Source organism: Ischnura elegans, chromosome 12, assembly GCF_921293095.1.
Source record: "Ischnura elegans chromosome 12, ioIscEleg1.1, whole genome shotgun sequence".
Taxonomy (NCBI): Eukaryota; Metazoa; Arthropoda; class Insecta; order Odonata; family Coenagrionidae; genus Ischnura; species Ischnura elegans.
This window is the reverse complement of record NC_060257.1, coordinates 30,978,088-30,993,634: the sequence shown is the minus strand read 5'-3', so window position 1 is coordinate 30,993,634 and position 15,547 is coordinate 30,978,088. Positions and strand designations below refer to the sequence as shown.

Sequence of the window (15,547 nt, the reverse complement as noted above, 5' to 3'; positions counted from 1 at the left end):
AACCGTCGCGTTTTCGCGCGCTAGAAATTTTTCACTTTTCGTTTAATCGCGAAAAATAGATATCGTCATTCGAAAGTCTAAGAGCGTGAAATTCGCACTCCAGGAGTAATAATATTTCGATTTAGGCAACAAAAAAATAATAGGAAACCACCCTATTGAAGGCTGAATCTGTTGAGCCAACTCTACCTGATACTCTCCGCGTGCCCCGTCCATCACGATCAACCCCTTCCGACACCCACCAAACCAAACCCACCCCCACCACATGCTACATGATTTTACGTAACCTCGCCAGCCATGCCGATCAATCCGTCTAGCTGTGGGCCCGAAAATAAAATAAAAAGGCAGGATGGAGGGAGAAAAGTGGGAGGACAGGACATTGAGGTGGGCGGAGGGAAGGGGGTGGGATATTTCATTTCAGGCAGGGAGGGGTACATGGGGCACAAGGGTGATGTGGGTATGATGAACGCGATTCGGGTTACGAGCATTCCATGTGGGAGTGACGATGAGGAGCGGGGTATAGGGTACATGGAATTTTGTTGCCAAGGGTACCAGATTTGAACCCCAAGGGCACAACAGCTCAGAGAATTATGTTGCCAAGATTACGCGACTTGGACCTTGAGATAAGGATTTTAAGTACAGGGTAGCATATCGACAAATGCAGCTGACTTGGACCCTGAGATAGGATGTTTACGCAATCACTCAACCAGTTTTTCAATCCGAATGTGCATTGTATAGGCGAAGGTAGAGCACAACCAGGAATTTGCAATACTGGTAGGGAAGATGTTCTATTTTTCTTACTTAAAACTACATTATCAAGCCGAATAAAAATTTCCCGGCAGTCTTTCCCTATATCCTAGACTGCAGGCTAGTCAACCTTTTCGCTTTATGTAAAGTAGTAGTAGTATAAGCAACAGTTAACTAACCAAGAAACCTTAGAATGGAATACCACTCAGTTAAGAATGAGTTAGTGAATTTTCTTAATGAAATTTAAAGTGAGGGCTTTGCGAGATCTCACCTCTATTAAAAATAGAGCTGACTATTGTCGCATGATCTAAAACTCATCATTAAAAAAATGTAAACAAAGACTGGGTATGCCGTTGGACGAGCCCTACCTTTGCCACCTTCACCCATCTGCCTGGATTCCGCGTTATTTCCTTCTCCATGATGCACTTATGTCTTTCCACTATACGTAAACAGTCACGATGACCCCGTGCACTTTTTTGGAAAATTCATATCACTGGAGATTTGCGATGAATGCTTCATTAATCTGAAAATAAAATTAACATAAATGTAAATGGAGGCTTCCGCGGAGTGGTTCAGTAGCTTCAGCTTGGCTTCCTCCGCGTCAATTCATCTTCCTGCGACAATTTCGCCGGTGTTGCACCAGGCCTTTTCAGGCTTGAAGCATGCTTCATACTAGATTCCAGATTTTAGCCACGAGCAATAGGCCACAATTAATAAGGTAGTTTCCTTCATCAAAGGAAACGAAAGGCATTGATTGCGATTCGTTACCCACCATTAGTGTATTCAAAATATACAAATTATTTGGTTTTAGAAATACATTAGACGAATGTATTATATCCTCATTTATTTATCCTCATTTGAAAAAGGCCAGATTGGCGCCCATGCGATGCCACTCCACGTGACGTCACAGGGACCTAGTTTCTATAGGAGAAGATAGGAGTTATACATCGTCTGAGGTTACCAATGCATGCATGAGGCGCAGAGCTCAGGGAAACATGTTTTAATAACCACTTATTAAAACTGGCTAAGGTCGGAAAGTTTTCTTCGTTTGATAAGGTATAAATAATCCTTTTTTAAGCCAAGCGCTACCTGTTAGCAGGGTACTCTGCTACTTGCTAGCAGTCTGCATCTAAGTGAGGCACATACCCTCGCCCCAAGGTCACCTCACAGGGGGCAGCGGGAACCAGAAATAAGTCTCACGGAGAGATTTCCCGGCATTCATACCTACGCGTCGCGTTATCGCGCGCTTGAAATTTTTCACTTCTCATTTAATCGCGAAAAATAGATATCGTCGTTTAAAAATGTAAAAGCGTGAAATACGTACTCTAGGAGTAGTAATCTTTCGATTTCGGCAATAAAAAAATAATAGGAAACCACCCTATTAATTCAACCGGTGATAAGTCAAATTTTCAGAAATCAAGAGCAAGTTGTATTAGAACTAGAGAATCGTATAAGTATGCAAGAACAACTTCAAGCCTTAAGACGCCTACTGCAACGCCTGCGAAACTGTCGCAGGAAGATGAATCGATGCGGAAGACCACCCGGAAGCCAAGCTGCGCCTAATAAATGTAAATTAACCGCTAATAAGTCAACTTTCCAGAAATCAAGAGCAAACTGTATTAGAAATAAAGATTGTATAAATACGTATACGTAAGAACAAACTGTACTGTCCGCTCTAAAATCCAGCGCCTCTTCCCACCAAAAATAAGAGACCATTCGTGTAATTGTTTCAAAAATTATTCTTCGTAAACACTCTCATAAGTATATCTACATAAATAATAGTGGATAAAGATGAGGTAAAATCACATACTGAAATCATGGACAGTAACACAATAAGCACGGTTGAGAGATAAAGACTAAGATGGTATCAATAACGTACGTGATTAAATCAATGCTGAACTCGGCTGATTATAGAATTACTAATTTAAGAGAAATAAGAAAAGTTTTTTATTTTGTTTAGTAACTACTTCAGAACACCGTGAAATCCGGGTATTTTCTCGCTAAAACTATCGTAAACTCCAGTAGTGTATACACAAAATTATGACCTCATTGACAATATCATTAAGTAGGTTGTACGTTAGAGTTACCAATAAAATACGAATATATACCAGATTTGGCACAGGAAAATACAACCTTAGGTATTAGTCAATGACAGGCCAAGTAATAGAGGAAATGTTTTATTTTTCTTTTCCTCCGGTACGTTAGAGTAAGTACGAACAAAAATAATTTTACGCAGATGCGATCGATTGATTAAATTGGCAAAATCCGAGGCCACGCGATAGTCTGATTGGCTGACTACGAAGATAGTTCGTTTTTATTGATACTACTTTTCGTTTGGAAAATTAATTGCCATTTCATTTAATACTTAAAAGAAGAGGAATTAGGGTTTCAATAAAATCTACTATATAACTATTTCATTCGCCAAATTTTTCCATTTCCATCAATAATACTGAAGTTGGAGTTTCAAGTTGATCTTGGCTTTCGGTTACTGCGTACACAATTTGATTTCTCTTTCATGTATTTACTCCCAGGAAAGGACGGGCAAACAATTTACCGCACAAATTTCGATCGATGAGTTTCAATTAATTTGATTTCATGGAAGCCATTTAAAAATAGAAGGAACCATTCTTCGAGAAAATAGGTTTAAATAGTCAAAATGCAACAATTTTAACAGACAGTTTATAACTCCGCGTGATTTATCTACCGTTACCAGGAGGGTTTCCACTTGCAGTATTTCCAGATTGTGCACTGATTGCACGCTTTCAGGCGTTAAACTATCTCTAATTTCCCTCCAGCTTGTTTACTGTGCCGAGTAATTCGGGAAGAGATCAGCAATATTGGGTCAAAACTCACCCGGAAGTAATCCGTGGTCGGAATAATTTTCCCGCTCGGACATTTGTTTATTCTTCCGCCGCAAATAGCCACAACGTATCTCGCCAGTCATTTTTTTTTAATTCGTCCCGCGGGACCAATCCGAAATTCATTTTGCCGGGGAATCCACAGATTGATTGGTTCAATGTGGAGAGCGAGGGAAGCGTGGAATGTTTTCTTTGAAACCCGCAAAGTGACTATTTCGCGGTGAAAAATTCGCCATTTTCCCCACTGAATGAACGAGTTTACTGTAGGGTGGAAATGAAAACATAAACTCGGCAGTAGCCCATAAACCGCCGACTATGAACGAGTGAGTAACTCTCCGGTTCGACTTCCACGTTGGATTAACAGTTCGTACCGGTGATACGCAGAAACAAAGTAAAAGTAATCGTATCGTAAAAAGATTACTTAAAACGTACTTTCTAATGAAAATTTTTGAAACATAATTGATACTATTTTAGACGAGAAGAGTAGGAGAGAAGAGAAGCCTGATGAAAACCTTGATAAAAACACGGAACATCCTCATAGGCGATATCTTGAGACATGATGGCCTGATAAGACAACCGTAGAAGAACAAGTAGATGGTAAGATCTGAAAAAGAAGACCTCTAGCAAAATACATGGAACAGGTAAAGAAGAATGTGAAAGAGAGTAAATCCATAGGTGTGAATATGTTAAGAGAATTGATTAAAGAGCTGCGTCAAACCAACATAAGGATTGGTTAAAATTAGATCAGCGATGATGACGATGATACCTTTTTGCTTGATGTATTAGCTTTTAAAGGCCATGCCACACGGGGCACGGAATTGCGCAGGGTAGAGCTGCATTTCTTTCTAAAATGGCGTGGAATTGCGCGAATGCATGAACGAAATTAGAACAGGCTATTTTGCCGTCTCGCATCCACGCATTCTCGCATGTGTTCTAGCAATTCACCGCTTTACACGACGCAATTTTGATTGCGCCTTCTCAACTACGTCAGATTGCGCAATTCCGTGTACCGTGTAATACTGCCTTAAGAAGGCATCGTTGCGAGAGCAGTTTACATAAAAGGTTAGTCAAAATTGTAATCTGGAGAGCAGCGCTTTACGGTACGCAAACGTGGACGCTTTGGAAGGAGTACGAGAGGAGACTGGAGGCGCTCGGGATGAGGGTTTGGAGAAGAATGGAGAAGGTGAAGCGGACGGAAAGGAAGAGGAACGAAGTGCTGGACATGGTGGGTGAGGAGAGGCATCTTCTAGATAGAACACAGAGGAGAAGAAGGCATAGATGGAGCTAGTATCGAGCGGGGAGGGGATGTTGAAAACAGTGTTGGAGGATAGAATGTTAGGTAAACGAGGGAGAGGAAGGATAGGATTTTCAGATAGAATGAAAGGGAGTAGGCCTCACTGTGAATTAAGTTTGAGAGACCACCCACTCAAACTTAATTCCATTGAATTAACGTACATATGGCTATTCAAAACATTTCTTCCTCCCGGCTTAAATATCAACCGATAATCCCTTAATTGCCACAGCACACTCTTTCCCCCCCCCCCTCTTTGAACCCTACCTCCCCACTATTTTCCCTTCCCTCAGCTATCCTTTACCTACAGTCTCCTACCTAACTCTGAGTAAGGTGGTAATACGCCACCGAAAATTTAGTAGGTACTTTCTCTGAGTGTTTTTATGACAAAACCATGAGGACACACCCAGAAGATAATAAAAAAAGTTGTCTTTCGAAACATTAGCATCATAAGAAAACAGGGGAAGTGGTCACCCGATGGGAAGCCCGAGAAAAGCTTTTGCACTCTACCCACAGCGTAGGCTACCCAATCCCCTCCATTCCAAATCTTTATTCCCTTCATTACCAACATTGTGGCTAAATGTGGATTAAAACATAGGGGCTATCAACTCTTGACAAAAGCGCTGACCCGAAAGATCCTCTCTCCAATGCGGATCGATGAAGAGCCTCCATTATTCCCCCGATTCAATGGGCCTCAATGAACACGTACTCATTGTCATCGTAGCAAAGTAATTAAATACAGATATTCTTGACCATAACCAAATTTTATTGGAATTTTTAAAGGAAATATTTACTATAATGTGTTTTTCCTGGCCACATTGCAGTCATAGCCGAGACAGAGAATGATTTGAAGAAGACTTAGACAAATATGACAAATATGGAGAGGACAATGGCCAGATTACAGCTGAAAATCAACAAAAAGAAGACTAAGATATTAGTATGCAGCAAAAGAGGGGAGGGTAAGACAAACATTCACCTACGAAAGAAAAAACTTAAAGAGTGAAAGAGTTTTGTTACCTAAGAAGCCGAATTAACAGCGATGGACAGAGTAATAAAGAAATAGACAGTAGAATAGCGCAGACGAAGAGGGCTTTCTACGAAAAGAAGAATCTTCTTACAGCTGAGAGTACAAGCATAGAAGTAAGGAAACAATTCATCAGATACTACACATGGAGCATGTTTCTCCATGGGAGCGAGGCTTGGATGTTGACGGCAGCTGAGAAGTCAAGAGTGGAAGCATTCGAAATGTGGTGCAACCGAAGAATGATGAGGATAAAATGGATCGCCCGAGTAAGCAATGACGAAGTGCTAAGAAGAGAGGGAGAAAAGAGAACTCTTCTCATGACCTTAAGGAAAAGAATGGACAACTTAGTTGGCCACATTATGACACATGATGGCCTGATGAAATCAACCGTACAAGGACAGATGGAAGAGAAGAACGGCAAGGGACGGCCCCGAATGAGTTACATGGGACAGCTTTGAACGTAGGTTTACGATTCTCACGTTACGGACGCTGCTGCCGCTGAATTTTTCTGTCAGTCGCCGCGAATTACGTGAATTTTACCTGTGCGTCACGCGCGAGTATATTTTTCTTTGTGCATCGTCAATTCAAATTGCCAATAAAGAATAGCGTCAAGACGCAACGCGCCGAACGGCGCGATGGACGAAGAATCCAATAATTCTGAGGCCAACGGACCTTGGTCCGAAGAAGATGCCAGCCCTCCTTCCTCTCCTGACTCCAACCTGCCATCCTCACCAGAATCTCCGCCTCCGAGCCCACCCTCTCCACCATCCAAAGAAATCAGCCCAGTTCCTGTCAACCCTGTTCCTGCCTCGGTAAGTCCGGGCATTATTCCTTCTCCTTTACCTACTCCTACCGTAGTCCCGCAATCAGATTCTCTAATCCAAATTAGCCTGCCAGTAGAAAAGTTAAATGATCCTAATGTCAGAGCAATTCTTGGTCTTCCAATGCTTCAACCATCTGATCAGCCTGCTTCACAGGATTCCTTTTCTATAGATAACAGAAAACGTAGACGAGTGTTTAATTCTCCGCCTTTATCACCTACTCCTCTAGAAACTAGTAATAGATTTACTTCTAGACGATGAGCACGAAAATGGCCCTCTTAAGGCCCTTCCGGCCAAGAAAAGCGACCAAACGTCAATAATTCCCCCAGCAATGAATGGTTCTCCAAAGCTTACCACTCAAAACGGCCCTTTTCAGGACCGCAGCTTCAATCAAACCTCAAATGCCCCTCAGGCGCCAAGGAAATATAAAATTCCTCCGATCTTTTTGAAGGACCAATCAAATTGGTCCATTAAAAACAGAGCCATTATTACGGCCACCTCTCGGCCACCAATTTCTAACTCTACAGGGTCGCAAATTAGAATCCAATGCCAATCATCGGACGATTTCCGTGCTCTTATTAAGTTATTCAATGAAAAGAAATGGGAATACTATTCCTACCAACTTGCGGAAGACAAATGCAATTACCTGGTTATTCGTGGTTTGCTCTCAGCCACCACCACTGATGAAATTAATGATTCCCTACTTGAAAAAGATCTTCCAGTTGATGATATCGTTCAATTACGTACTACTAGGCCCCTAAAATCAGAGCGTGAACGTCGCGAGCGCCTTCAGCGCGAGAGTCCGGAGACTCCACTGCCTCCTCTTCCCGTTAGACTGTTGCCATTGTTCCAAATTAAATTGCCATCAGGAGCCAATATTGAAAAATACAAAAATATTTCCCATCTTTGTGGTCTTGCCGTAAAAATCGAAACTTTCCGCCCATCGCCAGGCCCTCCGCAATGCACGAAATGCCAGCGCCATGGCCATACTTATAAATCATGCGGAATGCAAACCCGCTGTGTTCGTTGTGGAGGAAACCACTCTCATACAGAGTGTCAATTATTCAAGCCTGAGCCTGCAAAATGCGCAAATTGCTCTGGAGAGCATCCTGCAAATTACAAGAAATGTCCACACTACCTGTCTTTTGCTGAAAAACTCCGCAATAGCCGCCGGCCACCAATCAATCCGCCATCTCTTGAAGAGGGTAATTATCCTCCGTTAGCGCCAACATCAGCTCCCGTTGCTCCTACCACAGCCAATTCTCAGCAATCGTCAGCATCTGATTTCAATCTGACATCGTTCATTTCCTCCTTCCTAACTTCAGGAATGAAACAGAAAATAAGTACTTGGCTTTCCGGACTAATTAAGAAACTTCTCGTTCCATCATCTCAACCAAAATCTGAAATAATTATTAATGAAGTCATTCAAATTGGACTTTCACTGCTTAGCGATGGCTAATCGACCAGCAAATAAACTAACGATTCTGCACTGGAATGTATGCGGTCTTCATGATAAACAAGAAGAACTCCGAGAGCTTCTTCAACTCCACTTCATAGATGTTGCATGTATTCAAGAAACCTGGCTAACTCCGTCAAAGAAAATCTACCTCCCCGGCTTCACTCAATACAGGTTAGATCGCGCCGATGCAAAAGGCGGCGGTGTTTTGCTTCTCATTAAATCAATTATCCCGTCATCTCAGCTACCTTTCAAACATCAATCCATAGTCGAAGCAGTCGGCGCTAAGATCCGGACCTCCCTAGGCGACATCCATGTCTGGTCAGTTTACCGGCCGCCCAAACCGGCCAGAAAAGAAGACTTCGTTGCGCTGAATTCTCTTTTGAAAGCCCGGGCCATCGTCGCCGGCGATTTGAACGCGAAGAATATCAGCTGGGGCTGCAAATCAAATAATAGAGCTGGCAACATGCTATCTACGTCACAACGGCGTCGCAATCTCGAGATAATTGCCCCTGATTCTCCAACTCACTTCGCCCATCACGGATCCAATGACATTCTGGACATCGCCCTTTCCCTTAATGTTCCTCCGACCGGCCATTCCTCTACCATCGATTACCACTTATCAGATCATCTTCCGATTCAATTCACAATTAATTGCCTCCCTACTCAAAAACCAGTCAGCAAACGCGGAATTAATTATAATAAATTCTCGCGTTTAGTCGGTGACAATTGCCACATTCTTCATTCTCGTCCAATCGCAAACCGCAAAGACGCCGACGAATTCATCGAACAACTTACAATAATGATTCAAGATGCTGCAAATGATGCCGCGTATGAAATCCCTGAGAAATCACTTCCTGAAGCCCTCCCGACAGCCATTCTCAACTTAATCCGCAGAAGAAATCACGCCCGCAAGCTCTGGCAGCATTCACGTCTTCAAGAAGATCGCCAAATTTACAACGCCCTTCGTAATCGCATCCAGCGCGAAATAAAGCTACACCGCAGTTACCTCCCAACATGATCAAAATTCTCACCCGTTTATTCAATAGTTTAATCTCACTCTCATATTTCCCAACCGCATGGAAATTAGCTAAGATTATAATGATTCCAAAACCAAACAAACCGCTCTCAGATCCAAAATCCTATCGACCAATCAGTCTACTTAGTACTTTGTCAAAACTCTTCGAATCCGTAATTCATCATCGTCTCCGCAAGTTCCTGCATTGGAATGACATCATCCGTCCAGAGCAGACTGGATTCAGAGAGAAAACCTCCACCACTCACCAAATCCTTCGTCTGGTGGAAGATATCGTCGCTGGATTCAACTGTAAACACATTTCCCACTGTGTTTTCTTGGATTTGGAAGCCGCCTTTGATCGAGTCTGGACCCTGGGCCTGATTGAAAAGCTGATTAATCAAGAAATTCCCTCTTACCTATGCAAACTCATTCAATCCTTTACCTGCGACCGTTCCTTCTACGTTAAAGTCCATTCCTCTGATTCCTTCTTCCATCCCATTTCCTCCGGCGTTCCGCAAGGCGCCATTCTTTCCCCGACCTTGTTTAACCTCTACGTCAACGACACTCCCACCCTTCCTCAAACCAACCTTTACCAATACGCCGACGACACTACCATCATGGCCCAGGGTTCAGATCCATATCGGACTGCAGACACTCTTCAAGAGCATCTAGATGACTACCAAGACTGGGCCGACGAATGGAAATTGAGTGTAAATGCCAGCAAATGCACTCATATCGTCTTCTCGCGTCGTCCAAAAGCCGGCGAAGGACACTAACTATTCTACGACAAAACCAGAATTCCTAAAAGTCAGACTGCGAAATACTTAGGCGTAATATTAGACAAACGTCTCACATGGGCCAGCCACATCAAGACGCAGACCGACAAGTCCATCGGAATCCATGCTGCATTATTCCCTCTACTAAAATCATCATCACCGTTAGCTCTAAAAACCAAACTCCTCCTGTATTCTTCAACCATTAAACCGCTACTAACGTATGCTTCGCCTGCTTGGCTACATGCTAGTGCATGTCATTTAAAGAAAATTCAAACCTGCGAAAATAAGATAATCAGGAAAATAATAGGCGCCCCTTGGTTCGTCAGTAACCGTCAAATTCGCAATGACTTAAAAATTTGCCCAATTTTGCTCTCACTTAAATCAGCTCTGACGCAATTTCATAAATCAATTAAAAAAACCAAAAATAGTTTAATAGAGAATCTGTGGGACTATGACCTTCCTTCCAAATCAACACATAGATATCCTAAATCAGCCCTTTCCCTTTCCCATATTCCTTTCCCTACCTAAATCTTCAATGCCCGGACTGAAACATTTCTCCAAAAAGCACAAGTATAGTATATAAACCAACCCCGTTCCGGAAACACCAGGAAGACAGCTGATTGGCTGGGAGCTTGGACCGAAGAGTATAAAGAAAACTCCGCTTGGCTTGGCTTGACGTAGGTTTACGCTGCGAGAGGCATTGTTACTAACGGCTTCCGGGTGCAGCTGCGTGTTGCGCTTTGTCGTGCAAGCTTTCGCGACCGTTATAGGGCCCATCATCAGAATATGTCATCATCATCAAAAGTCAGAAATCTTAAGATTGTTTTGACGCAGGTCTCCACTCAATTTTCCTTTCGGTTAACCTTTTCTCACCTACATAACTCTTACTCATTACATTCTTCATCCCAACTCGATTTACTCCATCCATATCTCTGCTGTTCTTCCCTTCCACCTGTCCTTCAACAATATCATTCAGTAGACCATTGCGTCTCATGATTTTTCCGATTAAATTGTCCTGTCTTCTGCACAAGTTGTCTAAAGACTTGCCTTTTTCCCTAATCTCATTAGTCCCTTTATAGGGTGTCCAGCCAATCAAATCAGAAAAACTTTAGGGAAATTTTGCTAAATTCCAGGTTAAACTCACATGATCATAGCGATGGATACGAATTTTAAAACACCCGAAATTAATTCCATAATCCAAAAAAAATATTATATTTATGCAATATTTTACGTTCCTAGTACATATAAATTACTTACATTATTTAAATACATATGTAGAAATTACTTAAATTTATTTAAAGCAAGCCAAGAAGCTTCTTCGACCTCATTAGTGCATTTTGACGTCACCTGGCATTCTATTCTTCGTGTTTTTGAGTCTTACAGTCAAGATTCTGTTGTCTTGTCTGACATTCCACGTTTCGATGTGGCTGTAAAAATTCTACTAAGCCACCGGACTGAAAATTACGACAAACAAATTTTAGGCCAAAAAATGGTTGTTGAGCAGGAAAAATTTTATGTGAAATGAATTTTAAATGAAAGATTTTGAAATTCCAAGTTGAAGCAAAAATTCATGAATAATTCAAGCACAATTCCAGGGACTAAAAATTCAAGCAAAATTCCCGATTTTCCTGTTTTCCCGGCCAATGGACACCCTGTTTTAGGTTACTCGCACAATGTATCAGTATTATCTTAATCGTTCCACTATAGCATTACATTTCGAAAGCTTCAAACCTTGATTTTTTCGCTACTGTAATCGTCCATTCCTCACCATCAGAAAGAAACATGTTCCAAATACATTAGTTCCTGATAAATTTCTTCCTAACTTCAACGTTTATATTTTCAGCCATGAGAAGAATCTGATGTTGATGGTTTGATGCGTTACTTTATGGAATTTATTCATATCGAATGAAAATTCGACTATGTTTTTCCACTTAAAATATTTATTAGATCACTACCATGTTTTCAACGCACTGCGTAATCCTCGGACCTGAGGATGACGCAGTGCGTTGAAACCATGGTAGTGATATAATAAATATTTTATGTGAAAAAAGAGCTTAATTTTCGTTCAATAATAAGAATCCTTTTTTTAGGAATGCTCTCTTCGCTTGGGCTATTCTGCAGATGCCAAGCCATGTGGGTTTTCATATGTTGGCTCGAAAGTTGTTAAGAAAAGTTGGGGAAAATATCTTTTACCCTTTTCAAAAGACTTCTCTCCCAGCTCCTCTCAGAACTTCCGCATAACTCGGACGATCTATCCATTTGGTCTCCGTCATTCATCTACAGAATATATTACGAAAATTTAATATTCTCAATGACAAAAGGAAGTCGATGAAACTGAGAATGCATGACAAAAAATCCGTCAGAATACCATTAAGAAAAAAATAAAGTAAGCATAATAATCCATAAGCAGTATTTGTACACATAAAAATGCTTGCAAATTTCCTGCCAAATGAAATTGTGAGTTACGATTACCACCTGAACTTTCGAGTGGTAATAACAGCAACACAATAAAACAGCCAGTACTAAATACTTAAGTAAGTACTAAATACTTAAGGAAAGTATAGGCCCGGTTTCACACTATTTTCAAGACAATTATCGACATAATAATTCGACAAAAATATGAAACCGGCCCCAATACTGCCACAACAAATAAACTCTGTTTCAGCAATAATAACTCCTACCAGTTATAGTATTGGTGATATCTTGGAAATTTCTTCAAGAGTCTATATCCGACGAAGGGAAATATCAAATCTACACCTCCCAGTGCTTTTTGACGTGATAAGTCATCATCCAGAATTTGCTGGACAGAGAAACCTCATGCCCTGGAAATGGGAAACCGTTTCAAAGGCGGAAGAACCAAACTGGAAAATGTGGAAGGCTAACGGACCACCAAAATCCCCGGATATTCCAAGCAGTGAACCACGTTTGCACCTTTCGTTGAATTTTTCTGAGATAAAATTGTCCCCCAATCGGATATCCAGGTGAGGAATGCAAAAGATACACGCAAGGGGAAGGAAAACAATTGTAAAATAGCTACCTGGAATGTGAAAACTATGCTGCAGAGCAGATAATTGGAAAACCTGAAACTTGATATGGGAAGACTGGAAACTAATTGACATATCAGATACGAGATGGCCCAAATCAAGAGATTTTTGTGGCGAGAAAACAGAGTCATTCAAATCGGAACTGATCAAGACAGTTCAGGAATCGGAGGACTTTGTTTAACCAAGATAAATGAATCATAAAAACTACAATGGTAATTTTAACTCAACTACCCACCATGGTTTCAATCAAGGGCGTACCCCGGATCAAAACTTGAGACGGGCAAGCCGAGGTCTTTCAAGTTGTAAAACATTTTAGCCCACAAAAGGTTAATGAAACCAAAATTTAAAAAAAAAATCACAGCGCTCAATTAGTTTTTTATATTATTTGCTACAAAAATGATTTTTTTAAACTCCATATCTTACACTTATATCAGTCTTCTTTAAAAGAAAATTTTCAAAACTTTCGTTTTGAATAATTTTTGCTTCTAGGGTACGCCCATGGTTTCAACATTCTATGTCATTTTCAAGGAAACTTGACACTAGAAACCTTGAAAATGACCATGAAATGAAAATGAAACCATGGTTGGTAGTTGATTTATAATTGAAGTGTGGAAATTACCATTGTATTTTTTCTGATGGATATATTGGACGCACACTAAATCAAGTCTGAAACGATTTATACGTTCATAAACTGAGGTAAGCTTAAGAAAAAATATTGGAAACTGTGTCAAGGAATGCATGCGATTTATCCCAGGATAAAACTAGATAAATTGGATACTAAAGAAAAAGACAGGTGTGTATGCCTCCATCCAAAAAGCGGATGCGGTAGTTCAAAGATTAGATTTTGAATATGATGATTTTAAAGTTCTTCTCTTCTTACAATGGTCCCTATTTGACCCCAGGAAATAAAGAATTACTTAAGCTAGGTTTCCATTGGGAAAATGATGTCTCCTTTTTCGTCATTTCATAACGCTGAGTTAATTGCCAGGTATTTACGTCGAGACTATATTCAGGAGTAAAACGTTGCTGTACAGTAAGCCAGGAATTTCGCTCGCGGAGGCCCAAAATTTTTTTTTAAACAGGGTACTAAGTAGAGGGTTTGAAACTAATTTTAACACTTTTCATCATCAAAGAAAACTTTATTTCTCAAATAAATCTTTGGTAAATTCATAATTTTTCAATATTATTATTTTTTATTAATCAAAGTAATTGTGTTTTCATATATCTGGGGAGGTCTGAACCCCCGAAACTTCCCCCTAGCTACGCCACGGTTGTTGCAAGACGGCAATAATACAGCTGATCGGATTCGTGTATACTGACATAACGATAGTTTTTTTTTTAATGGCGCTAAAATTAAAGCAAGTGTTATCTAAACGCATCAAAAATGAAGCATGAATGGATCAGCCAGCAACAAACGAACTGACTGTAAGACAATACACGGCTGTAACGCAGTGTTATTTAAACGAAGGTTTAAATAAAGGCTTTTAAAAGGTTTTCAAAATCTCAACGGTCTCAACTGCGAAAGAAGTTACGACTACGAGCGGTAGATGTCATACATGTACAGCCACGTCTTCAATCAGGTTTTCTTGAAGTATAATCTTGCGTCCATCAAATCAAATTTTAAAAAGCACATACACGTCCTATCTGAAACCAAAAGTACACCAGCTCTTGATAAGAGGGAATCAGCGGATCAACAAACAAGTAAAAGCATTAAGTACAAAAATCGGTACTGCTATCGCGAAGCACTTGTTGCTCCGCCTTATCTCGCCATCTAACCAACACCAATTGAACTATTTGATGGCTCAATTTTTTTGGCTCCACTTTTGAAATTCATGAAAGGAGCGAGCTAGCAAAATTACTGATGAAATAAATATTCCTGACTAAAATCATCTGAAATTTTAATTAATAAATAGTTATCACAGTGAGTTTTGGAATATGATATTATTTGGTATGGTCAATGACGAAAATTCGAAAAATAAATTTAGCCTGATTTCGAAACACGCGCACTCATCGGAATTAAATTAAGTAATTTTTGATATTTTACTTTCATGGAACTAGTGAATGATCACAAATTTTCCAAAAACTATTGAAATTACCAGTGAATAAAATATATTTATTTGAGGATATGACATAGTAAACGGAAAAAAATAAAGCTAAAAATCATAGATCTTAAGACGCCTCTAAAATAGGAAAAACTATAACATCTAAAAATGGAAATCATGACGAACAAATTAATTTAATTTTAATTTAAGATTTAATCGCATATTTGCGATACAAAATTTTTGAAATTGTGTTTCGGATCTCTATTAAAATATAACAAGTTCAGGAAGAGTTGTTTAGTCAACAGACCTTCAATCATCTTAGCGATTGGTGCGAAGCTATTAAACTATTGTCAACCAATTGCCCGAACATCAAATAGAAAAATCAAAGCCTCTCCAAAAGGAGTTCTAAACTACATGAGGAATTTGGGTAGGACAAATTTCGTCACAAATTTACATCAGTTAGCAGCACAAGC

The 15,547-nt window shown here is 40.3% G+C and overlaps 1 protein-coding gene across 2 annotated transcripts in view; it reads right to left on the bottom strand.

The window, feature by feature from the left end:
* The window catches only part of LOC124168937, a 92,986-nt gene that overhangs the window by 8,251 nt on the left and 69,188 nt on the right, over positions 1–15,547 (bottom strand). Inside the window, exons 3-4 of one of the 2 annotated variants that reach the window (XM_046547351.1) lie at positions 7,877–8,057; positions 1,113–1,267 (exon numbers count right to left, since the gene is read on the bottom strand). In XM_046547351.1, coding sequence (XP_046403307.1) covers positions 1,113–1,163 — 51 coding nt within the window. In that variant the 5' untranslated portion in view covers positions 1,164–1,267; positions 7,877–8,057. The remainder of the gene's footprint in view (positions 1–1,112; positions 1,268–7,876; positions 8,058–15,547) is intronic. The other variant, XM_046547350.1, reaches the window with a different exon arrangement.